The sequence below is a fragment of the Tasmannia lanceolata genome, unplaced genomic scaffold (assembly GCF_043159265.1).
Source record: "Tasmannia lanceolata isolate RefF3 unplaced genomic scaffold, GAP_Taslan_0.1 ptg000037l, whole genome shotgun sequence".
Lineage (NCBI taxonomy): Eukaryota > Viridiplantae > Streptophyta > Magnoliopsida > Canellales > Winteraceae > Tasmannia > Tasmannia lanceolata.
Genome location: NW_027518714.1, coordinates 33,502,654 through 33,530,459, shown reverse-complemented (window position 1 = coordinate 33,530,459; position 27,806 = coordinate 33,502,654). Strand labels below are relative to the sequence as shown.

Here is a 27,806-nt window from a genome sequence, read left to right as displayed (position 1 = left end):
CCACAGAATTGTGCATGAATCAGGAAATGAATGATTGGAGGGTCCAAATATTTTTATTTCTGTCATGCTGTAGTAAAGTGACCAGAGTGATACCGCTTATCTATACTCAATGGAATCAAATTAAAATGTAACTCATTTTTTTAAAAATTATTATTTGTCATTGTCTTTGGCCTTAATTCTTCTTGCTCGCAACTTGAAATTGGAAGGAGATCTATGGGCCTTTATATTCAGCTGTTGGCACACACATGCCGTCGGTTATTCTTTTTATACAAAGTGAAATTAAGAAATCAGGATTTTTTTTTTGAAAATTTTTATGATCTTTTATTTCTAAGTGTACCCATCACCTTCTCATTTTCTATTCAAAACTTATTGTACAAGCAGTTTGGTTCTTCAAATATTCAGCTTTATTTTATCAGATGATTTTAATTATACAATTCTTCAGGTGTCCACTTTGACTATAAGAAAAATTAGCCGTGTTTTAATTTGTAAGAACTATTTGTCCTTCTTCCAAAGCAAGTCTTTTTCTCGCCTTGTGCATTTTCGCCTCCACTGGTATATATATATACATCCCCAAATTTATATATCTATTAAGTATGCTTTATTACAATAATACCATTAAGGCCATCCATGATGGGTTCCTTCCTTATTTGACATGAAAGTAAAACTATTCCCAATGTAGATAATATTTAAGCTATCCTATCAACAGTTTTATTTTTCTCATTTTTTCTCTCTTTGAAACAACACCGTATCCTGCTCTTTGTGGAGAGAGAGAGAGAGAGAGAGAGAGAGAGAGAGAGAGAGAGAGAGAGACAGGACCATCATATGGGAAGATTTTATGGGCACATCCTATCTAAGTCAGGGCCTAACAAATGACTGGTTTGGAGCAACCAAACAATTTGGACCATCAAATGGGGAAGATTTAATATGTTGTGCCCTGACTTAGATAGTGAGGCCCGACTTAGATAGAGCCTACATTATACTAATCAATGATCTACTAGTTGGGTTGAGCCCGTAGTAGTTGCATACTAGTGGGGCCACCTAGAGGGCATAAGTGAAAAAATAAACGAGCCTACACAAAGGGCATAATGGTAAAAAAATAGTAAAACCCACATATATGGTAACCATCGGAAATGATACATCCACCCGTTTTCTTCCCCTGCCCACCCACCTGTAGTGTAAAAAGTGCAGTAATAAATACACTTAAAGGGTGACCCTGGGAAGGAACGGGGCCAAATATATCAGTTGCCCAATTTATATACTATTTACCAAAAACCAATGGACCCCACATGCATATGTCGCTCAATATTTCTTTCCAAATGAAAAGATAAGCCACATTCAAAGCGTTTTCATATGGAAAATTTAATCCATGGTTTTAAATTTCGGCCGAAATCCAAAATTTTGTATTTAATTTCGGATTTCGATCGGGACCGAAACCGATATTTTTTGAAATCCGAAATTTTGGACGCCAAAATTTCTGAAATTTTGGCTGAAATTTCGGAAATTTCAGCTGAAATTCAAAATTTCGAGAAATTGTTCTTTTTTTAAAAAAAAAAGAATTATTTCAAAATTTAGGCCAAAACTAATAATATTTTTTGATTTGGGCCGAAATTTTGGTTTCGGCAGAGGCTGAAACCGAAACCTGAACCGAAATTTAAATCCATGACACAAGAAATGAGTGTTTTCCTTTCCATATGGACATAACCTTTGTACCTTAAAAACCATTTCCTTGCGCAGTGTTGAAAACTTGGAAAATACACAGGCATAATGGTAAAATACATTTATTAAAAACCTTAAATAAATACTTTCCGACTTAAACAAATAATTTCCAGACATAAGTAGATTTCTACTAAGTTCTAGTATTTAGTTCAAAGACCAAGTAGATTTTGATTATTTTTCAAACAAAAATAAACGACAAATATAGAACTGGATTAGCAAACATCCGCCAATCAAATTAATGAACTAAATTTGAACCACATTATCAAATTGACAAGAGAATTATATTGGTGAATCTTCATAATCTAATGTTGACTCAATTAAGCTTCCTACAGCATATCAGCTTCAAGACAACTAGCAACCAATGGGGACTCCAAGTAGTTTTACTAACCCAAAAAAATTTGCCTATTCATTGAGGAAAGAAAAAAATATAAATTTTCTGCATACATTTAACATGCATTTCTCCTTGAACCTGATTGTGACCCTAAATACAGATTTCCTATACTTATGCATGCCACATTACCATTGCTATGTTTAAGATTAGAGGCAACAACAAGGAAAAGAAGAGATGGAGAGGTGTTACCAAGCGAAAATAGTTTAGTATTGTTGTTATTTTCCCAATGAGGTATCACTGAATACCTTGTTATCAGAAGAGTCGAGATAGGAGATTACAAGGTCGGCTGCTTTGCAACCTGAAGCTATTGCCTTGCCCACTGACAATCCATCCCTATGGTTACCTGCAAAGGAAACACCACCAACAATGCGAAATAAAAATCAATATATGAATACCCACTTAATGAACATGTGGCAAAGAGTTTCATCGAAACATTTTGATGATAGTTTCATCAAAACATCTTAATTAGTTATTGATGATCATGATTTAGCAAAAAAGTTTATTTTCAATAAGTCCTTAAATACTAATGTGAATATACAATAGATATTAACCTCTTTTTTTTGACACAAAAAAGCTCTTCAAGTAACTATAAAGCATGATGTCTTTTGCCCTTTTTTTTAAAAAAAATTGTATCCTAATAAATATTACAATTGGTACCCTTCAAAAAAACTATTACAATTGGTATTGTCCATTCCAAAAAAAATATTACAATTGGTTATAATATGAAAAACAGAGTAAACAAATTTTTTGAATAAAAAAAATTGATTTTAGAATTGATTTAAGGGTAGTTTCATCGGCAAAAGTTTGGTATGAAATTTAGGGACCTTTAAGAATATTTTCTAACGAGAAACTTTTGGCCATTCGTATCTTTTTTTTCTTTTCTTTTTTTGAAAATGTTGGCCATTCATATCTTACAATGAGTAATAGCGAACAAATTGCAAAATGCACGCACGCACGTGCACACACACACTTGTGTGTGCATGTATATAAATATTAAACAATAATATACACCATTCCAAAACAACCGTTTTAAGGAAATACAAGGGAATGTGGTTAACATGGTCGTTTAACCTTTGTATTCTAATCCAAAATGGTATATACACCATTACAAAACAACTACTTAAGAAAATACAAGGGATTTTTTGTTAACACAGTCATTGATTAACAATTGTATTCTAATCGAAAATTGTAACATTCCAAGAATAATCCTGTTATGTGTAAAAAACTAAAAACTACTTAATACCATAGTTTGAAGTATCAAATTCAAATGAGAAGCTTCCTCACATTGGTAAGGGAAAAATTGTGACAACACTCATTGCCTATTCTTCCATTAGGCCTAAGTTCCCATGTGGATATTGTTAGAGGTATCCTATCTTCCATGTTAGAATAAGAGAAGAGAAGAGAAGAAGATCGAGGAGAAAACAATGAGAGAGTCGTGTAACCCCTCTCCCACACGAAAATGTATTTATATGTGTGTGTGGATTACATGAAAAGATACCCCTTATAAGTAAGTATGGAATATACGCCTATTCTCAACACTCTCCCTCAAGCTGGAGTGTATCTATCACACATTCCCAGCTTGTTACATAAGTACTCAGTCTTGCTCTGCTTACAGGTTTGGTGAACGTATCTGCTATCAGATCATTTGACCTTATGAAAACAGTGAAGATCTCCCCTTTTTAAATCTTCTGAAGGATAAAGTGACAATCCACCTCTGTGCCTTGTCCTCTCATGGAAGACTGGATTTAATGCTATATGAATAGCAGACTTGTTATCACAATGAAGTAAAGCAGGTCCTGAGTAAGGCAAACCAATCTCTGACATAAATGACCTCAACCATATTAACTCGCATCCTGCATAGGCCATGACTCTATATTCTACCTCTACACTTGACCCGGATACTACATGCAGCTTCTTGCTTTTCCACGGCACCAAATTACCTCCAATGAAGTACATTAACTAGTAGTAGACGTCCTATCTGCAGGAGATCCTGCCCAGTCTGCATCTGAATACCCCTTAATCCTCATGTGGCTATGCTTTCTGAAGAACAATCCTTTACTAAGAGATTTCTTCATGTACCTCACAATCTGAGTTACTATTGACCAGTGAGGTGTCCATTGTGTACTCATGAACTGACTGACTACATTGACTGTGTTGAGTTAGGGTTCTCCCCCTCACTCATGTAATATAAATAATAAAGAGTGAAGTACAAAGACAAGTATGTCCTTGGGCATTACAATAAAGACCTAAAGACCTGTTAACACTCCCCCTCAAGCTGGAATGTAGATATCTAACATTCGTAGCTTGTTACAATTATCAACTAACTTAGCTCTACTTAGAGGCTTCATGAACATGTCTGCTAATTGATCTGTAGATCTGGTAAACACAGGAGCTATGTAGCCTCGCTGAATCAAATCTGTAATGAAATGACATTCCACTTCAATATGTTTGGTTCTCTCATGGAAGACTAGATTCGTGGCAATGTAAATGGTGGATTTGTTGTCACAGCATAACTGAGCTGGAAAAGAAGGAGGAGGAGAAAATCCAATCTCTGAAAGTAAGGAACGTAGCCACATGAGTTCGCCACTAGTATGAGACATAGCTCTATATTCTGCCTCGGCACTGGATTTAGACACGACATCTTGTTTCTTACTTCTCCATGAAACAAGATTACCTCCAATAAAGGTGCAATATCCTGTAGTAGACCTCCTATCAGCCGGAGATCCTGCCCAGTCTGCATCAGTGTATCCTTCAATTCTCTGGTGCCCATGCCTTTGAAATAAAAACCCTTTACCTGGCGAACTCTTCAGATATCTCAATATCTGAAGTACAGCCACCCAGTGTGAAGTGCGAGGTGAGCTCATATGCTGACTAACAGCACTAACTGCAAAGGTAATATCTGGAAGTGTAACGGTAAGATAAATGAGCTTACCAACTAAGCGTCTGTATCGCCCTGGATCTTCTAACAGGACTCCCTCCTCAGGGAGTAATTTCATATTCTGGTCCATAGGAGTTGAGGCAGGCTTGACTCCCAAACAACCTGTCTCATCAAGAAGATCCAGAACATACTTCCTCTGTGAGAGGTAGATACCCCTGGTCGAATAGGCAACCTCAATGCCCAGGAAATACCGAAGACGACCCAAATCCTTAGTAGAGAACTCTGTCTGAAGGAAGGATTTGAACCTCTGAATGCCACCTGTATTGCTACCAGTGATAATGATATCATCGACATATACTATCAACAGAACACAACCAGCCTGAGACTGAAAACTGAAGACGGAGTGATCAACTGCGCACCGCTTTATGCCAAAGTGAATAAGTGTAGCACTGAACTTCCCAAACCAGGCTTTCGGAGATTGTTTGAGACCATAAATGGATTTCCTCAAACGGCAAACAAGAGAAGATCTCTCCTCCTGAGCAACATATCCAGGAGGTTGCTCCATATAGACCTCTTCCTCCAAATCACCATGAAGAAAGGCATTCTTTACATCCAACTGATGAAGATGCCAGCCATGATTCACAGCAAGGGATAGCAGGACACGGATAGAAGGAATTTTCGCAACTGGTGAAAAAGTCTCGCTATAATCAATCCCATATGTCTGCGTGTACCCTTTTGCAACAAGTCGAGCCTTAAGGCGCTCAACTGTGCCATCAGGAAGGTGCTTGACTGCATAAACCCAGCGACAATCAACTGGGCGAGCACCATATGGGAGAGGGACCAAATTTCATGTCTGATTGGCCTGCATCTCAAGATCCTCGATGATCAAGTGCCTCCTGTAGAGTCTTAGGTAGAGAAAGAGAGGACAAAGACAAAACAAAACTGCGAAATACAGGGGTGAGAAAGTCATAAGACACAAAAGAGGAAATGGGATGAGCAGTACTGCGAGACCGAGTGCGAGAGGCAATGGGAGAGTCAGAATGTACTTTAGAAGTGGGGATCTTCTGCTGAGATGGTGATGGCTCGGGCGGGGCTGAATGAGCGGCAGATTTGGCCCGATGCTGGTACTGCTTCAATGGTGGAGGTAGAGGGGCTGCACAAGGCTCTGACGTCGGCATAACAGTAGAATCAACTGTAGGGAAGGAACTAGACACCGGAAGTGTAGAAACAGGGATGGGATCAGGAAGAACCGGAAGAGGAAGAATAGGAGTATGCGAGGAATCCTCCTGAAGCGGAGAAGGGGAGGGATCCAACAAGATGGACGGACTAAAAAATGACTGAGTCTCAAAGAATGTAACATCCGCCGAGACAAAGGATCGTCGCAGGCGGGCGCTGTAGCAACGATAACCCTTCTGGGTCCGAGAGTAACCTACAAAGATACACCGTTCGGCCCGAGGATCCAACTTATCTAATCCTGACCCAAGAACGTGGACAAAACAGACACAGCCAAAAACTCGAGGTGTAAGAGGGAAAGGGTCAGAGGTAGGACGGAGAATCGAGAACGAAGAGGCGCCGCCAAGGACCGAAGAGGGAAGCCTATTCACCAGGTAGCATGCTGTGAGTACAGCATGAGCCCAATAGGTCTTAGGGACCCGCATCTGAAAGAGTAGTGTCCGTGCCCCATCTAACAATGAGCGAAGCTTCCTCTCAGCCACTCCATTCTGCTGAGAGGTATGAGCACAGGAGGACTGATGAAGAATGCCTCGCGAAGAGAGGAATTCCTGAAAATCATTAGAGTAAGAGAAATATTCCTTTGCATTGTCAGTGCGAAGACATTGGATATCACATGAGAATTGATTACTAACTTCAGCATAGAAACCACAAAACACAGAAAAAACTTCAGAACGATCTTTTATTAAATAAGTCCATGTCATACGTGAATAGTCATCAATAAAGACCACAAAATAGCGAAATCCAAATAAAGAGGTAGTCATCGCAGGACCCCATACATCAGAATGAACAAGAGCAAGAGGGTGTGAAGCCCGACTAATAGTCCTAGAGGGAAATGGCACACGATGATGCTTCCTAAGTTCACAGGCCTCACACTGAAAAGACCTAACAGATGAAGAAGAAACGAAGAGAATCCTGCGTAAACGCTCCATAGACGAGTGACCTAGACGGCAGTGCCACTGGTATTCATCGACCGAGCCATGTAGAATCGGAAGGGATGGAGTGCAGTCGTGACGATAAATGCCATCCACCTCACGGCCCGAGCCAATCGTCCTCCCAGTCGAGAGATCCTGAAAAGACAATATGAAGGAAAAAATGAGATAGAACAATGAAGATGCTTTGTTAATTGACTAACAGAAAGTAAACTGAAAGGTGACTTAGGGACACATAGCACAGATGATAATGTAATGCCTGGTGAAGGGGAACAACTGCCAACAACAGTGATAGGAGAGGTACTCCCATCAGCAAGAGTAGTATAACGTGAAACAATATGATGAAAATCATGTAAGGATGACTGGGTACCTGTCATGTGATGAGATGCTCCCGAATCAATAATCCAGGACCTAGAACTAGAGAGGAACGAAGCAGGAGAACTACTTGAATGAACAAGACCAACAGTAGAAGGGCGGCTGGCAGATCTGAAACACTGTAGCTCATCATAATCGGCACGAGAGACGACCATCTGATCGGTCTGAGTAGCCAGTGGTGTTTGTGAGGGGCTGTCAATAGGAGCAGTCGAATCTGGAAGGGCAAGATGTGCAGTACGGCCCTGACGAGGATTTGGAGTGTGACGCAGCTCAGGATGGAGATCAAAGCATGTCTTGTGATAGTGACCCTCACGCCTACAATGAGTACAATAGGGCCGAGCTCGACCTCCACGGCCACCCTCTTGGCCGCCGCCACGTCCGCGTCGGCTAGTATCGCGACCACGGCCGCGACCACAAGTGCCTCCTCCTCGGGAAGGGTGGTCAGCAGCACCATAAGCAGCAATAGTCGAGACATCCACGGGAGTAGGAACAGTAATGCCAAGTGCACACTGCTGAGCTCGTAAAAATACCTCCTGAAGAGTGGGTACAGTTCCAGACCCAAGGATGTGCTGTCGAAGATGAGCGAACTCTGGTCCAAGACCCTAAAGGAAATGAACAACACGGAGCTGATTCCGCTGTCTGGCTGCCGTGGTAAGATCAGTGGTGAGAAGCATAAGAGCATCCAGCTGCTGGCAATAGGAGACAAACTGTCTGTAGTAATCATGGACTGTAGGATCACCGCGCCAGTGACCCATCCAGCGCGAGTAAGTGTCGCAGAGACGGGCGACATTCCCCTCACCAGAATATAATGCCGCAGTGTGCTCCCATACCTTTCTGGCAGTAGGGAGATCCATCATGGTGCTAGCAATGGCAGGGGTCATACTCTGCCATAGAAGTGTACGAACAAGGGCATCATCTACATCCCAATCATCAAAGGTAGGGTCAGTCTTAGGACGATCACGACGAATAATAGAAATCTTTCGTCGGGCCTTCAGATATATCTCCATAGCAATCTTCCAAGTCAAATAGTTGGATCCATCAAGACGGGAAGTGGTAATCGGTGGGAATGACGCATCCACCGAAGACAAAGACGACGACGCAGCCTGACGCGGCTGGGAACTAGTAGCCATAGCTGGAGTACGAATAGTAGGGTCCTCAATACTAGGTGTATCTTCCATAAGAGATCGGGAAGAAGACTGAAGAGGACCAACAATGAGCAAGTAGAGACAAGGATGAAGACTATAAGCAAGCTAATAGACCGCGGCTTCGTGAGGACAACATATGCATAAGGGAGGAATGAGACAGCCGCACGACATGAAGACAAAGTCGAGACAACTCCGAACCACAAACATCGCAATGATGTAAGTACAAATCCAGAACAACAACATGAAGATAGTGATCAAGCCGAACAAGAAAATCTAGGGCATAGCTATGACCCAAAAAAGGAAGAAGAGATTATGATGAATCAGATTAGGGCAAGGAAGTGTGGGGAAAAGGGGGTACTGTAGCAGGAACTGTAGCGATTTACTGTAGCAGTACTGTAGCGGGTACTGTGGCAGTACTGTAGCAGGTACTGTAGCGGGTACTGTAGCGATTTACTCTAGCGGGTACTGTAGCAAAGAATGGAGGGGTTATGGTTAGGGATGGAGAAGATGGAGGTTGAGGTTGATGGAGAAGATGGAGGTTGAGATTAGGGTTAGGGAAGAAAAAGAAAGGAAGAAAGAAGGAAAGAGAAGAAAAGAAAAGAAAAAAAAAAAATGGCCCTAGGCATCCATGCCCTAGAGCTCTGATACCATGTTGAGAGAGGTAGAGAAAAGAGAGAAAGTAAAGATTGAGAGAAAAGATTGAGTTAAGGTTCTCCCCCTCACTCATGTAATATAAATAATAAAGAGTGAAGTACAAAGACAAGTATGCCCTTGGGCATTACAATAAAGACCTAAAGACATGTTAACAGACTGCAAAAGAGATGTCTGGACGAGTCACAGTGAGATAGATCAGTTTTCCAACTAGGCATCTGTATCTACCTGGATCCTCTAACAACTCCCCGTGAACAAGAGAAAGCTTGTCGTTTGGATCCATAGGTGTAGCAACAGATTTAATAAAGGGGTTTCATTGCTAGCATGTGATACCATGTGAAAACAACCAATCACTCCAAAAGCTTAAGACGTCGGAGAAGTCGTTATTTAATCATTTACACTTGAACACTCCCCCTACTGTGGCCCCTCCTTTTAGGGATGGCCTACACATGGCACATGTGGCACTTTTTTTGGGTTAGCCATTCCATGTGGATTTTTATTATGGAGGAGGTTTGAACTCGGGACCTATTCTCTGATACCATGTTAGAGGTATCCTATCTTCCATGGTAGAATAAGAGAAGAGAAGAGAAGAAGATGGAGGCCAAAGAATGAGAGAGTCATATAACCCCTCTTCCATACGAAAATGTATTTATATATGTGTGTGTGGATTACATGGAAAATCAGAAATACCCCTTATAAGTGGGTATGTAATACACGACTATTCTCAATGGATATGCTGTGATAGAGATATACAAGAGACAACATGATACCTTTTTCGAATTTAGGAGTAAAGATACCTTTTTGGCCACATATTTCCATGGTTTCGACACCGGTTCCCTCACTTTTCATACATTATTCTTTGGTCATTGATGTTTGTGATAGGAATAGAATCATAGTTGGAAACTCCTTGGGCATGTGGGAAACTCGTTTCCCCTAAAACGCGTTTAGGAAAGGTAGAAAACTCGTTTCCCCTAAAAGGTGGGAAGCTCGTTTCCAAAATGCATGAGAAAGATATAAGAAACTTAAATGAAACACGTGAGAAACATATGGAAAACCTGTAGAAAATGTATGTGAAACGTGTGGAAAATATGTGTGAAACTTACGAAAATTAGAAATATGAGTGAAACTTAAGAAAATCAATAAAAAACAAACAAAAAATATATATAAAATAGATATTAAAAAGGAAAACAACAACATATACCATAATAAAAACTAAAAGTAAGAAATATCCAAATAGAAATTTAAACTAAAATAAATTTAAATCTACAAAAGCATATATTTCATATTTTCTGTGTTTCACATGCGTTTTTGTAGACACCCCATTTTGTCAGGACCGGACTAATGATAGGTTGCTGTGATGATGAATCCTATGATGAGTCCCGAAGCTTCTCTATGTCTTTCTCTCGATATCTCTCCAATATTTCTCTAGGTTTTCAAGAACACAAAGACACCCAATAACCAAGACAACCGAAAACCAAGCCCGCATCCAAGACCATCCGAGTTCACCAAAACCTTCCGAATAAGCCCTGAATTGGTCAAACAGAGGTCCCAAGGATAAGACCGATAGCTCGGCACCTTCCTTTTACGGCAACACAAGATCCTGAAGATCCAATCACCAAAACTCTAGCAGAAGCTCCAACGGGCCATTTCTGGGAAACAGAATCACCTTGTGGTCACCAGAAACCACTTTGGCTACCAGGAACAACCTTCCTAGAGCAAAAAGCCACTTGTACAGCAACCCACAAACTAGAACCAACAACCGTGAACCCGGAATCAACTTCCAAGGACCCGAAAACCACTTTCTATCAATAGAAGCCACATTTTGGGAAGTAGAAATCACGCTCGGCTACTAGAAAAAACCATTTTGGAACCAAGAGTCACCAGTCAGCAAGCAACAACCCAGAACCTGCGATCGGGAACCCAAAATTGCAAAACCAGGGACCCAAGAGCCAAAATCGGGAACCCGTGACCCACCCCTTCGATTTTGGAACCCTCGCAGGGGGCCACCCAAAATCGAAGGGTGAGGCTTTCCATGGAAAGTCTATCAAAGGGAGGCCTCTCCTCCTTTATCATCCCATTCTCACTCCTCTTCACCCCCTTTACACCCTTGCTCTTATTTTCACTCCGCCTTTTTTATATCAACACCCTTTTAGCCTTACACCCCACCCTCTTTGATATTCACACCCCTCCCCTTTGGTCTTAGAAAATCCTAGAGAGAGAAAGTTAGAGAAGCTCGGAGAGATTTCCAGAAACTAATCCTACCCAGTTTCTGTCGAAATCCTTGCTGATATAACACTGTACATCGGAGTTTTGCCGAATTTTTGAGGATTTGGAGTAGCACCAACATATAGACTGGGTATATTTACAGAGCCATCTGTACTTTCCATTACAAACTCGACAGTTGGTAGCTACGGGGTTTGCGGATCCATTTTGCCCCAAACCCTATAGCCTAAATCCCCTCCTTTTTTCTCAGATAGGGTTCTTTTCTTTCTCCTTATCCCACCACTCTATCTCGGGCCCCACCATAGGTCGTGAGAGATAAAGAGAGCTCTATGCTCCTAAGGTGTTGGACAAATGGAAAGAACCGAACTCTTTTTCTTTATTTTCAGTCATTTACTTTCTGTCATTTACAGCTTTCTAGTTTTTCATCACAGACTCAGTAGTGGGTAGCTACAGGGTATGGGGATCCTCTGGCCCCAAACCCTATAGTATAAATCCCCTCCCTTTCCAAAAGACTTTTCTGTAACTTCTGCTCTCTGCAGTTAGTAATCAATTAAATTGAGGATGCCCCTGCTTCCAGGTGCCAAATGGCGAGGTGTTGTATGGCCGATCTCTCTTTTGAGTATTACTATCCGTTAAGTTAAAGGAACTTCTTTACTTTTTCATAAGTTTCACCCTTTTCTCCTTTTCCAAAGGACTTGTCTTTAACTTCTCTTCTCTGCAGTCAGTAATAAATCAAATTGAGGATGCCATTGCTTCCAGGTGCCAAACGACGAGGTGTTGTATGGCCAATCTTAATCTTTTGAGCATTACTTTCCGTAAAGGCTTAACTTAAAGAATTTTCTTTACCTTCTATCATTTACCTTCAGCTTCTCTTATTTATTGCTTTCCTTACCGCTTAACGCACTTACATTCAATAATCAAAATAAGGGTAGTTATAAGATTTGGGGATCCTTTTGCCCCAAGTCATATAACACAAATCCCATTTTCCTTATATTTGGGAGCAAAAGAATCATTTTCCTTACCTTTTATCTTTCCTCTTGTTTAAAAAACCAACTTAAGAATAAGCTTAACCGTAAAAAGAGTTTAAAATCAATTTTGCTAAAGTTTTTCCATACACACCAATTCAAGGCAAGAGACCGGGTTTTCCCGGGCATGAGGGGTGCCTAACAACTTCCCCTCATGTAACCATATCCCTTACTCAGATTTCTGAATAGACCATGTCGAAAATAGAGTTAATTAGGAGCCTAGGCCCCAAACTAGATGACTACTTTGGTTATCGCCTTTCTTGTGAAATTGAGATTCTTATCCCAAATTCATTAGAAATGCAGATCATGGCTCCTAGGCCCTAACCTAGGTGGCGACTCGGAGAACCTCCCTTTTCCCGTGAAATTCGGATCTTAATCCCACATTCACACGAAAAGCAGACACAAACACACCCCTAATCAAAAGGAAACAAGAGAACAATAACAAAACACACACCCGAGTGTAGTAGCGAGGACTCCAGGAGGAATCAGCCCAACGACCATCGGGAGGAGCCTTGCCTGAATTTCCCGCAGGGACCCACAGTTTTCAATCACATTTCTCTATCGTTTCCGAAACGTTTCTAATGTGTTTCCTAAGACGTTTCTCGTCCGATTTTTTATTATTTTCCCGTTTCTTGTTTCCCCTATATCTTTTTCTTGCGTTTCCTGTTTCTGTTTCCTGTTTCGCTTCTTGAATCTATTTCCCACCCTGGCAACTATGAAAAGAATACCCATTCACATACCCATATCAGGGACTTTGCAAAATGCAGCGTTGTATCGGAAGCTATGTACATATATGGGTTTCTGTATCATACCATCTTGGTGCACCTACAACAGCAATGTTGTTACGCAATAAACTAGCTCAATTAAATAAATTTAAATTTTCTGACCCACCAGCATAGAAGAACCCCGGAAGACCTTTTTCCATCTCGTCAATAGCTTTTATAACTGTTCCATAGTCATGACTATATAAAGGAAAAGCATTACTCCAATAGACATGCCTGCAGTAGAGTATAAACAAGCATTACTCCAATCAATAGACATGTACTGGAAAAAAAGAAAGGGAGATGATATTTTCACCCCCCTGCAGTACGCGCCCTCCCCCCCCCCGGGCAACTTTAACGCCTTTTGACGTCAAGGGGGGCACATGCGTACTGCAGGGGAGTGAAAATATCATCGCCCAAAAGAAATGATAATATGAATGCTGAATAACCAGAATATGTGGTTAACTTTATGAGATACATATAATGATGTGGATATCGACTTCTTACTTCACAAAAGTTGGGTGTCCCTCCGCACCCAACAGCTTCCTAAGGTCAGAAGTCACAACTGGCAGCAAGTCGTGCCTAGATACATTATGAAAATGACAAGAGAAACTAGATATCAAGAGGGTGAGAATGAAATTGTGCCAGATAATAGAAAAATGAAAAAAACACAATATGATAATTTTTTGAATGATAATTACAAAACACAAGCATTGATGTTTCCCATACAATGAAGCTTTTGCTAGGTCCCTATTCCGACTTCCTCCAATGAAAGTTGTATACAGATATTGATCACTTGGAGCCCGGTCTGGAAACATCATGGAAGAAAAGAGTGTACCTGCTTGGGATAAAGCCTCATTTCAAACTTGCGGGAAATAAGTTATATGTTATGATGTGCTCAAAGGAAAAAGAACTAATTCAGATAAGAAAATTAGTTGTCCATCTAATTCCACTTGTAGCCAGGACTTACCAAGGGTTTTGAATCCATTTTCTTGCTCTTTGGAAGGAACAAGGACTCCAAATCCTTCAAGTGGCCTTTTAACATTCTCCTTCTTGTAAGAGGTAATTATAACTGATAGCGGCAAATAACTTACCTTATGGAGCACAAAAGAAGATACCAGATGGTTAGTTTATGTGACAACAATGTACTATAGTGGAATAGCGAATCCAGACAATTGGATGGGAATAAGAAGAATTAACAATGAAGTTGTTCATTAGTATGCCATTCATGATCAAAGACAGTTTAATAGAAAAATTACAACTTCCATTAATTCAGACTGATTTTTAAATGTCTAGACTCTAGGTAAGCAATTGATCTACTACGTGCGCATATCAAGAAACAACATATATGAAACACTTTGAGAGATTCAATATAGTGTTCCATGCCAAGTAGCACACTTGCTCTCATAATCGGTAAAACCACGGTAGGGGAAGGAGTCGTATATGAATCATGCTTTTGTAGTTTTTAGAATCCAATTGCACATGTCTGTCTTAGTGGATTGAGAATTAACTTCACAAGTCACAACAAGGTCAGTCTATCGGAGATCCTATGGAGGTTTTTCATTGGATCTTTGGAACTGCTCTCCAAGCATTCAGTAGTGTTATTCTGGTGAATTTCCAGCAGCGATGGATTTGGGCACTCACTTACAAAATTGTGGTTTCTAGAAGCACTGCCTGGCTTGCAGTCTTTCTGGTGGCAGGATCCCTAGATTTGCTGGACCATTACATGCAATGGGAAGGAGTTGTGGTCATTTGGCAAGCTCCAGAAAAGATCACTCACTTCCATGTGCATCATTGAAACCCACCATGACCAACCATGGATGGTAAATGGCTATCCTATTGCAAACAAATTTGATAATCAATTCTTTCTACTAAGTGGGATCAATAGAGTACCTTGGAAGCCTCAATTGGAAACACCTTTGGAGTTTCAAGAAGAGAGTAGAAGGAAGCAGAAAGAGAGAAATGGGAGAGACAACAGACGAAATGGGAAAAATGTGAAGATATAGAATCAATGACAAACAGTGGAACAAGAACAGGAGGAAAAAGAATCATAGAATATGAATCTGCCTTCTCTTCACAAACTCTCTCACTTGAAGAGAGGCACTACAAGAAGAAAAGAAAGGAACAGATTCATGGAAAGTGACATCCTGAGACAAAGCGACGATGAGAAAGTGAATGATAACAGTTAGCCCAAGGGTTCCCATGGGTTAATCATTCATCTTACCTTCTTGTTTTGATGATTAGCAAACTCAAATTGAGTAGCTTTTATGGACTAATATGTTGCTTTGAGTTGTTGGGTCATATACAGGAAATTCATGTCATAATCGCTATTACACAACTCTTCACAACACATGGCTTGTGGATCAAGAAAGCAAGGAACGAAGAGCTTGCTCCTACATTGGAGGCATCATCATTTGAAGATGCTCAAGTAAAGTAGCTCAACATGAAGATCCTACAAGTTCCTAACAAGTGTTAAGAAGAAGAGTGGAGTTGAACAAGTCATTGGTGACTCCTCATGCACCTCTCATCATTCATTGAAGATTGGAGGAAATCACAAGAGCTAAGACAACGTTCAAGAAGTTCACTCTCAAGATGAAGAAGTCCAAGGAAGTGCAAAGGAGCCAAGACATTCCAAGAATACTCAATGGTATACACTATTAGAATGTATTTGGAGTCCTCTTGATTTTATATTTAAATGCACTCTCAAAAGGTTTTCAAAATGGTTTTCATACTTAACATTTTATATTTTTGAAAACCATCAACACACACCTAGAAATATGTTAGAAAACCTTGGACTTAAGCCCAAAGACCATAGCCCAAAAGCCCCAGGTTTTTAAAGTTAAAATGGAATTTTACTCAGGGCTAGTCGACCGGGCTATGCCAGGCGACCGCGGGATGCTAACTGGAATTCCAGAGCATCTCGAAAATTATCGGGCCGGTCAACCGGGGTAAGCCGGGCGACCGCGGATACGTTTTTGTTTCAGACAAAAACAATCCAGTATGGCTTGGGCAGTCGACCTCCATGGGACTGGTCGACCGCGATAGTGTTTTTTGAGCAGAATTTTTATTCAAACAGATTGCCTTCGCCAGGCAACCGCCATAGGGCCGGTCGACCACGCCGGTATGAAATTTGAATTTCATATAGAGAGCCCAATAAGGGCGGGCGACCGTCGTGCCTCTGTCGACCGCCGCGACATGGAAATAGATCCATTGGGGCTTTCGCATGTTGACTTTTTCAACCCTGTAATTTACAGTTTTACCCCCAAACAGTCATATTTCCTTGTGGGCTATATATACACTATCAAAACCTTTCTAAACAACCTTTTGAAAGATCAAATCACATCTTCTTGAACCAAAACTTTTAAATGAAAGGTTAAACCTCTTTGAACTTATATTTTTACATTCTATCAAGAGGATCTCCATAAGCTTTACATTTGTATCTATTCCTTGGAGAGTTTGTGAACTATTAAAGTTTCTAATCCGCCTATCTAAGAGGCATTGACAGTTCTTTCATTTTATTTCTTCCTTCTATAATTGAGGGTCTCCGATTTGGCCCGGAAAGAAAGGTAAATCATTTGTAAGAGGAAGGCGTCCTCGGAAAGGCTTCGTGCGAAAGGGTGTGATCCCTTGGAAGTTGAAGGAGTTGGTGTACAGCTTTAAGATTCGCCCGTTAAAGAATCTTATTGGTTAGTGAAGAATCCCAAGGAGGAAAACTTGGAAGAGTGGAGTAGGTCAAGTCGTGACAGAACCACTATAAATCTTGTGCCTTGTGGATGCCTTCTCTTCTCCTTCTCTTTGCACTTGGGTGTTTGGTAATCTTTCCCTTTACTTATGTTTATTATTGATTGATTAAGGGTTAGACTTGTTTAGGCTTAATTGGTAAATTGATTTTAATAATCTACTTAATTAAACTTCAAATTTTTAATTAGCCAATTCACCCCTCCCCCCTGGGTTGTCACCTTGTTTTTCAATAACATATGCTCCTTTTGAGTTGAAGAATAGCCAAGAAAAACACAATTATGAGCTTTTGGATCAAGTTTGGAACAAAACCCTTTTTGAATTCAGACAAATCAAAGACATCCAAGAACTTTGGAAGGAATAGCTAATAATGTTGGAACAAAACCCTTTTTGAATTCGGAAAAATCAAAGACATCCAAGCACTTTGGGAGGAATAGCAAATAATTCCTGACCAGGAAGGAGCAATTCCGTAGTAGTTCTGAATCCAAGGACCTATGAAGGCGTATGATTTATAAGAAAAGTAATGGTAAGAACACAACACCAAAAAAATTTCGGAACATTCACACAAAAAAAAACTTCATTGTGTTTTTTTTCTCGGTAACGGAACATCCTATAAATTTTACCATTGAAAAAAAATCATTCAAACCTAAAAAGAAGAGTGTGGGTGACTTCAAGAAGTGATTCCTTCTCTCAATAACTCTGTTTTCCATTTCTAGAGAAACATCTCCATTTCTAGAAATGAACGAGGGAGATCCATCTGCAACATTTAATTTTTCTCTACCAGAACAATGTATATTTTGTAACAACAGAGGACATATTTGTCATATGGTCGGAAGCACCAGAAACAATAATCCATGATGGGGAAGCGAAAGGGTGGAAGACGGATGCAAGTATACCAATACGTGTATGAAGAATTTGATGTCCCTTACATCCTAGGGTTGTCATAGCTTTAGTTAGGGGTTGGTTGAGTCTTCAGGGTTGTCCTCAATGTTGAATCTATCCCTTCGGGCAATGATTAATAGGGCCAATGCAATGCTCCACATCGGGGCCCATGTCGACCTCAGCCTCAAGGGGCATAGTGACAGAAAAAGCTGACCACGTTGACAGCACTCCAATATGTAGGCCGATATTAGGACCGACTCAGATAAATGAGCACCCAAGGCTAAGACCTCCCGAAAAGACCAAGCCACTTAGGCCCACACTTCCTCCCCATCCACCAATTCTTGGTGAGGCCCACACTGAATCGGCACTCGAATATGTAGGCCGATATTAGCACCGACTCGGATCAATGAGCACCTAGGGCTAAGACCTCCCAAATGGACCATGCCACTTAGGCCTACACTTCCATCCCATCCACCAATGTCAGGTGAGGCCGGTAGAGGAGATTTAGGTCTAGATAACTCCTCTGAAGGTTGATCTGATCCTAAAGATGCATTTGAGCCTTATGAGGAGCCAATTTGGCGTTACGATGGGCCCCGACCCCACCTTGAGGATAGGATAGTGCGAGCCTTGAAGGGATCTAGAGACTATACAATTCGATTTAAATGTTGGGGATTTTAAGGGTCATCTCTACACTGACAAATTTCTTGAGTGGATAAATAGCATCAACCAATTCTTTGAGTGCAAAGAACTAACAGAAGATAATAAGATTAGATTTGTTACCATTAAACTCAAGGGAGCTGCCTTTGTTTGGTAGAAACAAGTCCAAACTAGAACTCAAAGAGGAAGGGCCAAGATTAGTAGTTGTGCTAATATGAAAGAAAAGATTAAAGGTAATTTACCTGCCATCCTATTTTAGGGACACCCTCTATATGAGATTACTCAGCTTTAAGCAAGGAGCTTGACCCATGAGGGAATACACGGGACGGTTCCATCTCTGGACAGACCGAAATGCCTAGGCTGAAGATGACAACCAAGCTACTTCTCAATACATCAATGGGCTGCAATTTCAGATCCAGGAGTAGGTCTCCCTTCACACCCTTCTTACTTGATCCATGAGGGAATCCACGGAAAGGTTCCATCTCTGGACAGAATGTAATGCCTAGGATGAAGATGACAAGCAAGCTACTTCTCAATACATCAATGGGCTGCAATTTCAGATCCAGGAGTAGGTCTGCCTTCACACCCTTCTTACTGTTGATGATGCCTTCCAATTGGTCCTAAATGCTAAGAAGATAGCCCATCAATTCCAGTGACGAGACATTGATAGAGGCCCCTCTAGTTCGACCACTAGAGATTCAGTGACTAGTTGACTGAACCCCGCAAGCAATGTTATGAAATTCCCAGTAGGTGAACGAGTGCAAGACATGGTCTTCTAAGACCCAAACTACCCACCATCACCTTTAAATTTTCTAAGTGTAGCGAACCAGGTAATAGATCATCTGATTGTCCACTTAGGACATTCAATCCTCAGACAAACATAGCGAAAACCATAGATAGCTGGAGGAAGAACACGGTTCCCATGATAAGAACACTTGACAATAGGTGAGCTTCAAGAAGAGCATGATGAGGCTATCGTAGATGAGAACCATGAGGGGACAGTTTGTGTGATTTGCCGTGGAGTAGTACCTCCTCAGGTTCTAGGTACGAACGAATGGTTGAGGAAAAAAATATTTTTCATACCACTTGTACAATGGGTGGGAAGCCGACCCCAACTAGTTTGGGACAAAGGCTTAGTTGAGTTGAGTTGAGTTGAGTTGTACAACGGGTTAAGTTGCAACCACTCTACCATCATGGTCGAGACCAAGTTCTTAGTACGTCCACGATTGATAATAATACTGCAAATCTTCCCACCCATATGACATCACATGGGTCAAAGACGGGGTCAAGGTCTCAGTTAGTAGGTACCCAATGTCTAGTAAACTTTTCCATTGGAAATGTGTATGGATTCAGTTTGGTGTGATGTAGCACTATTAGAGGTGTGTCATATTCTACTAGTTGTCCTTGTCAATTCGATCCTAAGACCACACATCATAGTGAAAGAACATGTATTCCTTCGTTAAATACGAGAAGGAAATTAAGTTAATTCCCGTAAGGGATGAACTTAGACCATCGAAGGATGTGTCGACATCTTTATTGATAATGAGTGTAGACTCCTCGATAAGACTAGCATTATTTTTGAGTCGGTATCGATTTGAGATGACTTGTCAGAGGTCTCCTTTTAGATCTCTTGAGGACCAATACTTCAGAGTTCCATTATTTAGTCCAACGGCTTTACCTCTCAGTCAAAGGTGTAGGCTCCAATCCGGATGCGGTGTGATTCAATGCAGGATAAGTCTGTCTATTGGAATATTCGAGTACCTTATTGCATCTTTGATCAAAGCCGATTGTAGGAATGCGTCCATCTTTGCCACTATTGTTAAGGTCTCCGAGATATCTCATTTCACGCATTTTTGTGCAGCTAGGACGCTCTTGATTCATTTTTGGAGAACTTTCTAGAGCATAATGAGGGTTATACTTCAGTTTAGCAATGCTTATCATCCCCAAATGGATGGACAGAGACAAAAGTAGTCAATCGCAGTCTTGGGAATTTGCTGAGATTTATGGCTAATGAGACCTCGTCGATGGGACTTGGTTATTCCCCAAACAAAATTTGTATATAATAGTTCCACCAATCATCCCACTTACAAATCACTATTTGAGGCCATTTAGGGACACCCCAATCCTCACCTTTTGTACGGTACCCCTTGTCCTACTCTGGTGATGCATATTGCAAGCCCAATAAGTGGCATATTTTCCCATTAGAGCTTTTAGGATATTTATTCCCATCTCATTGAGTTTCTAGGATTTTTATTTCAAGGTTTTAGTTTTTAGGGATTTTATTTTCCATGTTACTTTATTTCAAGGCATTTTAATTGCCTATAGATCGGCCTCTTATATTAGGGTTTTTAAATTTTAACGATGAATTAATGAATTGAGAACAAAGATTCTCCCCAATCCCTCCTCTTCTTCTCTTATTCTTCTCCACCTCTTACTCTTCTATCTCTCCCCTCTAATTTCGTGTCTTCTCTCTTCTTTCTTCTTGTAACGACCCGGATTTGGGGTAAATTTTTTGACATGATTTTTTTTTTCTTTGCCAAAGCCCAAAACCCAAATTGCTACCCCAAAAAGGGAAACAAGCTGACTAACCAATTTTATCCTATGAGAAAAATTCACCAAATAAAATGAACAAATCTTATATCATTATGAAATTTATGGTCCATTACAATATTAAAACCCAATACTAAAAATACCATTGAATTTAAAATAAAGCTGAACTGTAACTCAAACTAAAACATTCTAACTGAATATAGCTCGGCACTCTAACCAGCTCTCAATCCCTTGACATTTATTGCTCTCAATCCCTTGACATTTATAGTGTGTATTTCTGCGCAACAGAAGCTCCATCGCTAACACCTAGAGAACCTGTGGGTGGTGACAAAGTCAGCAACAAGCTGAACAAGATCCCCTAATGGCTCGCAAAGTAAGAGCCACTAAATGAGATTGCATTATGAAATTATTTCTTATGATTTAGAGGGTTAGCATAAGGAAAACAACCATTCATTAAAGTAAAGATAAAAACAGAACAAGAACTAGAACTAGAAATAGAAATAGAAATAGGGACCAAACTTAAAAATGCAAAGATGCAAAATAAAAATGCATGAGACTACCCCAAGACCATACGGCATTTCAAACCCCCCTTTCATTCATTTTCCTTTTCCGTTATTTATCATTTCATGGCATTTATATGCCGTTATTGATCTTGACCATCTAGGCCCCCACCCATATTTGGGTGTAACCTAGGTAGACCTGAATGCATTGCCAACCCAATGTCGTATGCTCTCCTCGGAGTGGCTTTTGGCATCTCGCCCAAGGTTGGCTCCAAGGGGGTCTCCCATGGGCCTCCCTCCCATAGTATCCTATATGTGAATAAATGCTTTTTATACGTACCTCTTTCCCTCTCTGTCATGAGGGGTATTTCTTTTACTTTCCCCTCCATGGTTAGTGTACTACCATATTTTCAACAATTTATCAAAACAGAGCTTGCTATCCAGTTTAGCCATTTAGAAAAGAATATAATCATATGAAATGCAATCATAATAACAAGACCATTTATGTAACTGTTACCATGAAAGCCACTATCACTTGCCTTGAATTTTCGAGGGTGAATTGAGATGAAAAGCTCTATGTATCAATCACGAAGTGAGCCTGTAGATATTATATGTCAAGGTGTCAATTAGATTGGTCAAGGCTAAAAGTTTCTCTTTATTTTAATTCGTTCGTCTCAACCTTTTTGTTTTTACTTGATAAATCTACTTCTAAACTATTCCTAATACTTAAATCTAAGTATAACCTTTTACCTTAAAAGATGCCTTTCTTAATTATATCATATTTATATCTTTTTCCCTATCAGGCTCATCAAAACTTTAAATTTATAAATCTTGGGTAATGATTTTTCTAAAGATAAAACATAAAATTCATCATGTGACACATAAGGTTTATTTCTAACAAAATAATCTTGATACGATTCATTATCATATATAAATACAATATTCTTATTATAAATAATTATACACTATATATATCACATATAAAGGGCTGATTTTTAAGAAATCATCTTAAAAATCTGAAACGTATCTACATAGGGCTGTTTTTATAAAAACGATAAGTGCATTACATTAAACACATCACAAGCGATGTTTTTCCCAAGGAAGCAGGATTCTTCCCTCGGAGCCTTCGATTCCCGTTTCGATTCCCGCTCTGGCAACCTTGAGCAGGATTCTTCCCTGGGAGCCTTCGATTCCCGTTTTGATTCCCGCTTTCGATTCCAGCTCTGGCAACCTAGGTTTTTCCCTAAAATTCATACTCTATTATCATCTAAAAACATATAAATGGCTGTTTTCCTTAAAACCAATTGGTATATTGCATCAAAACACACGTATAGTGCTGATTTTTAATGAAGTAGTTGATATAGCATATAGATTTAACACACATAAATCTGATTTTTCGAAAACCATGATTAAAACAAATATTCACCACTTTTAGGTGCTGATTTTTAGTTAAAAACAGCACTCTAAGCTTACAAATTGTATATATATACCATATATTTCATGAACAATAATATATATAAATTAGATAACAAGTATATAGAAAAGTTTACACAAAACAGCCCATAAAACCATTCGTTCTTGCTGATTTTCTTGGAAATCAGCACTTTTGGGCTTATTCACATCTCATACATATCATAAACATCATATAAGACTACTTATATAAGTTATATAATATATCTATAGAAAAATCTACTCAAAACAGCCCATAAAACTACTGTTTTTATGCTTTTTTTTATTAAAAAGGTGACAAATCTTCACAAACATGACACACATGGATTAAAGTAACAAAAAAAAAACTCTCCAACATATTAGATCATACCCAATAATAATTTATATAAGAAAAGAGGATTTCTACATTTAAAACCGTAAAAGAAAATTGAAAACTCTTTTCTTGATCCAAAAGAATCATGATCAATCAAGAAACACCACTAAAACCCTTGTTTTGAAAAATCAAGAACAAATAAAAGCAAACACACAATTCGAACAAGGAATATGAAAAAAGGGTTTTTCGGACACTTACTCGAAGATGAAAATCAAACTGAAGATCGAATCTCTCCTTCTTCTTCTTCTATTCTTCTCTCTTTCTCTCTCACGGTCTCTCTCCAAATCGTTTTTTTGGGGAGAAGGGGGCGTCCATGGGTTTAGAAAACCCATGGTGGGTTGTTTTTATGAACCCACATGTTGGGTTTCCTAATCATAGTCTACTTCTAATAAAGCAAGAGTCCTTCTTTGTTTAAACTATTGTAAAAGGGTGTAGTTATCAATCTAAGATCAATTAAAGTAATTTAAAACATGTGGGACCCACTTACTATTTATAGTAAAAACGGATTTTACTATTTATAGTAAAAACGAACTTACTATATATAGTAAAAACGGGATTTACTATATATAGTAAAAATCGGAATTTACTATTTATAGTAAAAACGAAATTTACTATTTATAGTATGCTGAAATCCGACGATAAAAAAGTTCACACGAATTTTAAAAGATATAATTATCAATATTAGTAATTAATATTATTATTAAGAATAGTAATAATAATAAAGGGAAATTAAAAAGTGTGGTCATTACACTTCTAATCTCCTCCCCTTCCCTACTTCTATTCTTCGTCTCTTCCCATTCTTCTCTTTTCCCCTCTACCCTCAACTTTTCCAACCTTGGGCCACATCAATTTGGTATCAGAGGCGGAAGATCCAAGGAGTTCTGATGATTTTATCCGTGTCTCCGAAATATAGAACCGTGCCGAAAAAAAGAAAAAAAAAACTGCTATCGAAACAACCCTCGGTGCTGTCCAGCCTAAAACCAGCCCCATTATCTCACCCAAACCTCAGAACCTCTCAGCCTCTTACCAACTCAGAAATCTCACCTGTACGTCATCTCCCAAAACGTACCATCTTTCAGCCAAACTCTTTTCAAACCCTAACCCTAATCCGAACTCTAGCCTTCATCTTCTGCCACCGATTGACACCCTCAAACCATCTATTTTCAGCCCATATTTCAGCCTCCTAATATCCATCCAGAACAACCCCCCTCCCCCTCCCCCTCCCTTTTTGCTGATAATTTTAGCTTTTGATTTCACCCAACATCCCCATTGAATCATACCTTGCACCTTCATCCGCCGTCGCGACAACTGCCCCCACATCAACTTCCTCACCTTACGATTCATGTTCTCCGGACTGATTGAGTTGGTTTGATAGTTTTCCAGCATCACCACCACCAAGTTTCATCTCAAGGAAACTCGTATTCTAGTGTCGTGTTAAGGAAGGAAACATCAGGAATAAGGAAGCACCTTTCCTTTTGATAGATATCAATGTTAGTAAACTCTCCTTTTAATGATCTCTGGCTGCAGGTCACTAAGAAGGTAAGGTTACTAAAAGGGTCCGGTTGCTTGTTTCTTTTCTTTTTTCCATACTTACCTGTTATAGCCAATAACTGGTAACCCCCTTCCCTTACTTGTTCAGTGGGTCACAAGACCACTAAAGAAGTGAAATAAAATAAGGCAATACCACCCCTATTCTACCCTTGGCCACCATCTGTTATACCCCCCCCCCCCCCCCCCCCCCTTCTACAATACCACTCCACTTTTCTTAGTTCTGCACGTGACCACTTCAAAACAGAAAAAAAAAAAAAGACTTACCCCCCATTCTACCCTTGACACCCCACCACTCATTCTCTACACACAATTTGACCCCCCCCTTTTTTTCCAGGGCAACCCCTTTTAATAGTCTAGTAACAGATCCAATCGAATCTATTACTCCCTCTTTCATTTGTTCTCTCCACTCTCTTTTCTCTCACATTTCACTGTCTCTCCCTACACTCTCGCACTTCACTCTCTCTAGATTAGGTCTCTTTGCCTTCTCTCTCACTTTTTCTCAACGTGATTTTTTCCTTTATACAGCATTGTTTCTCTCTACACTCTCTCTCCTCCCCACACACTTTCTCTCTACTTTTTCTATCTTCTTTCGGGCTATTTTCACTCGAAATTTGCCCGCGACTTCTACACGGAAGTTGTTCCACTCTGCAAGCACAATTCATCCATCTCTGTTTCAGCAGTAGACATTGACCATCAGCACAGTTCCAGGTGAACTCTTAGCCGTCGGTTGTGTTCCATCTTTCGATCAATACCTTCCCGACATCCAATCGACAATCCACAAAAAGCATTCTGTTTCTTTCGACATGACAGACGGATTAGACGGTTGATTTCATTTGTCGATACCGATCTCAATGGCTCCACCAGTTGTTCCATATTTTAATGGATACGAGGGTCAATATTTTTCTGCACCACAGGTTCCATATTTCTATGGTTATGATGACTACTACTATCCTTATGGACATTTTGGGAATGCATGCCTAGAATGGATCAAGGTTCTTGATGCATACTATAAGTACTATGGTTATGATCACCAAATAACCATTCGCCGAGTCAAGGATACAGTATGCAGAGATGCTAAGGTGAAATGGAGATACTTCTTGTGAGAGCGCAGTGACTTAGGCATGCCTTGTTTTGATCATGATGAGTTCGCCATGGTATATGCTCGAAAGGCTTATTATCGATATCATCAGAGGCAAAGACAAGTCCAACCCCGAGGAGACTCGGAATGACGCACTCAAGCTACTTTGGATCAGCACTCAGACATGATAGCTGATATGAAAGCAACCTTGAATCGCATTAACAAGCATCTTGGGCTTAAGGTTCCCAGGGAGGCCATGACCATCAGGAATTCATGCTCAGCCTACCCATTTCCTTCTTATCTTGTTGATGATGCTAGTTGTCTACCAGAGGCCATTGTCTTAGAGCTAGACACGGTTATTTTCAGTGGTTCGTCAGATGCTATTGTTGATGAGGCCGATGTCGATGAGTATGATGATTTCGAGACTCCCTCAGGGTCGACAGCCGAGCATCTAAAAAGTGAGCTTGACACTTCCACAGTCGAGGCAGATATTGGGGCTGGCCACACGAGGCTGACCCATTAATAGAGTCGACAGAGCACAGTCGTGAGTTAGGGGCGAGTATCGTGACCAATGAGCCACTACCAGAGACGGATGATCGAGAGCATATTGTGGAGGATTGCCCGATTGAGCAGATTGCAGGACTTTGTGCAGGCACCAAGGAGATATTGATAGATATTATTCATGTGGATATGGTACTACCTATGGATGTTACATCAAGCACGAGCGAGTTCACCTGTATGTTCTAGCAGATGATTGGGCTGATCAGGATTACTATTTCCACATCCCGCCGCTTGCAGGGATGGATTGCTTAGGGCAATCTCTATTAGGTGGATGTATGACATCGACGATCTTTTACTTCTACTACTAGAGTGGGTCATTTATATATTTGATCCAGGTGTTTTCAACAAGGGGAGAATGATATGTATTCCAGCCCCAATAAGTGGCATATTTGCCATTAGAGCTTTTAGGATTTTTATTTCCATCTCATAGAGTTTCTAGGATTTTTATTTCCAGGTTCTAGTTTTTTTGGATTTTATTTTCCATGCTACTTTATTTCAAGGTATTTTAATTGCCTATAGATAGGCCTCTTGTATTAGGGTTTTTAGATTTTGATGATGAATTAATAAATTGAGAACAAAGATTCTCCCCTATCCGTCTTCTTCTTCCCCTTCTCTTCTTCTCTTATTCTTCTTCTCCACCTCTTATTCTTCTATTTCTCCGCTCTAATTTCTTGTCTTCTCTCTTCTTTCTTCTAATCTCTTCCCCTTCCCTACTTCTATTCTTCGTCACTTCCCCTTCTTCTCTTGTCAGTGTAGTGTTGAAGCCGAAGATCTCGTTCATCATATCAAGGATGTACTGCAAGAGGTGTTGGACCAACTACATATACATAGTGAGAAGTTTGTTGTGATTGTTGATACACTCAGGGGAGACCATCTCTTCAGCATGAGAATTCTAGTGATGACATTTCTCAACATAACCAATTAGCGATTGGAGTCACTCGTCTACTTACTTTATGCTCTGTTTGGTTGCCTTTTTTTGAGGATAATAGCAAGGAATGTAATTCTATTGATTTGTCGAAGGGTGTTTGGTAAGGAATTTAGCTAAATTGGGGAGTTTGACCACCGGAGATGTCGGGCCCTTGTCGGGTGACGTGGCACCCTGAAAACTCCCTCAATAAATTTCTCCAAATCGAAGAAAAA

The 27,806-nt window shown here is 40.1% G+C and overlaps 1 protein-coding gene across 5 annotated transcripts in view; it reads right to left on the bottom strand.

Annotated features, from left to right (window-relative positions):
- Positions 1–1,975: 1,975 nt before the first annotated feature.
- Positions 1,976–27,806, bottom strand: part of HEMG2 (Flavin containing amine oxidoreductase family) — a 96,502-nt gene continuing 70,671 nt past the window's right edge. For 4 of the 5 annotated variants that reach the window (XM_077371031.1, XM_077371029.1, XM_077371028.1 and 1 more), the window contains 5 exons: positions 14,298–14,421; positions 14,057–14,165; positions 13,835–13,909; positions 13,458–13,564; positions 1,976–2,450 (listed from right to left, as the gene is read on the bottom strand). In XM_077371031.1, coding sequence (XP_077227146.1) covers positions 2,323–2,450; positions 13,458–13,564; positions 13,835–13,909; positions 14,057–14,165; positions 14,298–14,421 — 543 coding nt within the window. In that variant the 3' untranslated portion in view covers positions 1,976–2,322. Of the gene's footprint in view, positions 2,451–13,306; positions 13,392–13,457; positions 13,565–13,834; positions 13,910–14,056; positions 14,166–14,297; positions 14,422–27,806 lie in introns of all 5 variants that reach the window. The other variant, XM_077371030.1, reaches the window with a different exon arrangement.